We start from the raw sequence: 2,926 nt of genomic DNA on the forward strand, positions 1-2,926 counted from the left end.
TTGTCCCGGGCAGGCGGGCGGGAGCGAGCTGCCCGGTGGGACATGCTGCACGGGCACGCGCTGCGTCCACCGGATCACGCTGGGCCAGCGCCTGAGAACGGTTTTGGGACACGATTTTCTAGAGGAGCGTGGGTGTGTTCAGGGGAAGGCCCGATTCTGATCTTACTGAGCATCCAAGTAAATCAGAAGCAATTCTCTTCCRCCAGTGGAATTACACCCAGCAGTGAGAGGAGAATTGGGGCCAAGGGGTTTTGTGGCACTTGGTAAATACTAGTTTTAGTGCAACAGGAAACTGGAACGTCTGGTGCAAATGAAGTTTCTGTACATAGTTCCTTTGCAGCATAACTGGCTTTATTCCTTCCACTCAGGACCACGAGTGTGTGCATGTGAATTCACCAGCTCTGATGCTGCTGTTTGGGCAAAACTAAAAGCCAGGGCAGGAGAAATCAAATCTACTGGTTTGTCTCGTYGCTGCTGGATTTCGCGAGCCGCCGTCACGCTCAGCTGGCAGCGGCAGGACGCGCTGGTCCCGCCGGGCGGTCACGAGGGACACACCAGCCGCCGAAGGCCAGCACAGAGCATCCCCTCAGCCGCGGGCTCGGCCCCCTCCAGCCTCTCCTCCTCGTACCCGTTCCCTGATCCTTCGCGTGGCGGGAGGGGAGAGCCCAGGCCCCCGTGCGCCCTAGAGGTGACGCATCTCTAAGGCTGCAGAGCTGGAGATGCTGTTCAGCTTGACTTCAGCCTGGACAGCGCAAGAGTCTCCTTCTTACCAGGCTGAGACTGTGGCCCCGTGCGAGTTTCGTGTCTCTAACAACGATTCACATCTCAAAAGAAAAGAGCTTTTTTCCTCATTTCTTGGTTCTACTTATCACTTTCTTCCTGCTCCCACTCGAAATCTTGGCCTGTCATTTGGTAAAACATAACATTGAACGGTTTGTAAAACTTCCGCAGTCTGTGGATGACATCTGGGTCTATTTTGGGGTGAGTTCGACCCTTGGACTTGCCCAAGCACCGGGGAGCACTGCTGTCCTCCGGCTTCTTTAGACAGGGGAACCCCTTGGTTTTATTAAAATAAAAATGYTTCTCTGTCACAATCCTCTTGAGGCCTAAGAAATCCTGGACCTTGGCCATTTCCCCAGCCGGGTCAGTGATGAGCCTCTCGCCGCTGACAAATAGGATTTGGGACAGGGGGAAATACTGGAGCCAGTTCTCCAGGTGCAGGGCGTAGATCCCAATGCGGATCGCACTCCAGGAGGCGTCGATCAGCCCCAGGGTCCGGTTCTTGAAGGCGAGCACCTCGAAGGTGGGGATCTCCGGCTTCTTGGAGAGCGTCTGCGTGTAGTCCGAGATGGCCCGGGTGACAGGGTTCCTCACCACCACGATCAGCTTGGTGTCCTTGGCCATGGAGTGGATGCGCTTGGGCGCCTCGTTGGTCACGAAGTAGCTGGGGGTCTTCTCCATGGTGATCTGGCCCTCCAGGGTCTTGGGCATCACGCTCCTGCACGGGGGAGAGGAGGAGAGGGGGCAGGTTAGTGCCGGCCGGGAAGGGCCCTGGAGACGCCAGGTTCTGGCAGGATGTCGAGGAGGAGGGAGGCAGGAGCCGCACGCCCCGGGGGATCAACCCCTCGGGGCCCGTCTGTCCTCGGGCCCCAGGCACGGCGGGCACCTGAAGTGTTAAATCAGCCTTGGTAGCACATTATCCAGTCAATTCGCCATAGGCATATGTAGACACAAGTTAATTGACAATAAACCTGTACAATACCTGTCTGTTCAGCAAGCCATCTGCTTCCATTTGCTCAATTAAGTCTATTCACTTCAGAGCCTTGTACCGGAGTGGTGCAGTTAGGATTACACAAGACCTTTTTGTTATGATGACACGCTTTTAAATGTCTCCGCTAATAAAACTTAATACAGAATAAGATCCCTTGCTTCTAGTACAATAATTAAATTTATTTACTATCCTGTGTGCGAGAAAGAATGACTTTTCTTTTATCTCTAATTCACATGCTCTGTCAATAATTAATTGCTGCTGGGTTTTGAGCTTCCTGTGCAAGCACTTTTATTAGCCAAAAGGAATTTGCCTACTGGATAAATTAGCATGTAGCAAGACTTTCCTGGATAGCATATTACCATATTGTAAAATGAAACTGCAGCCAAGATAGCATTTATATCTAAGAAAATGGAGAGGTAAATGCTTTTCCCAGCTGCCCCCAGTTAACGATTATCATAGCAAGTGGAAGTTGTAACGCGTTGTCCACTGTCAGCACATTACAGCTTCTTCTAAACCCCGTAACGGCCGGGCACCGGGGTGGCTGACGAGGCCCCCGATGCCGGCGCCGGGGCCGCTGCCGAGTGGGGCTCCGCATCCGGCTCCGCTGCGCCCCGCCGAGACGTCCGCCCCACAACAGGCAGTTTGCCTGACCGGCTGCTTGCCGGGCTGCTGATCGCCCAGTGCTGCTCGCGGGCCGTCGCCCGTTGGTGGGCGGGCTGGGCGCTCCGCTCACCCCGGGAGCTGCGGCTCCGACCGCGTCTCCCCGCCCCAGCGGGGCATGGATGCTCGGGGTCCTGCAGCACTGCCCCTCCGCACGGTGGCTATTTTTAGTGCAGGCACACGGTGAGGATGGTGCGAGCGGGCTGCAAACGCGGCGGTCAGAGCACCTGGGCACCAGCAGCCGCAGCGACACTGGCGTCAAGAGGCAGAGCACCGGGAAACAGCCTTTCCGTGGCATTCGCGGTCTGCAAGCAGGCTGTGGGACAAGGCGCCACACACCCTGCACTGTGCACCCTGCACGGGGCAGGCTGTGGGACTGGGCGCCATGCACCCCACGCTGGGCAGGCTGCGGGACCGGGCACCGTGCACCCCATGCTAGGCAGGCTGCGGGACCAGGCGCCGTGCACCCCACGCTGGGCAGGCTGCGGGACCGGG

The 2,926-nt window shown here is 56.9% G+C and overlaps 1 protein-coding gene across 1 annotated transcript in view; it reads right to left on the reverse strand.

The window, feature by feature from the left end:
• Positions 1-861: 861 nt before the first annotated feature.
• The window catches only part of LOC112975023 (heparan sulfate glucosamine 3-O-sulfotransferase 4-like), a 68,020-nt gene continuing 65,955 nt past the window's right edge, over positions 862-2,926 (reverse strand). The window contains exon 3 of the mRNA XM_026084626.1: positions 862-1,498. Coding sequence (XP_025940411.1) covers positions 862-1,498 — 637 coding nt within the window. The remainder of the gene's footprint in view (positions 1,499-2,926) is intronic.

The sequence above is a fragment of the Apteryx rowi genome, unplaced genomic scaffold (genome assembly GCF_003343035.1).
Source record: "Apteryx rowi isolate R43461 unplaced genomic scaffold, aptRow1 scaffold_119, whole genome shotgun sequence".
Lineage (NCBI taxonomy): Eukaryota > Metazoa > Chordata > Aves > Apterygiformes > Apterygidae > Apteryx > Apteryx rowi.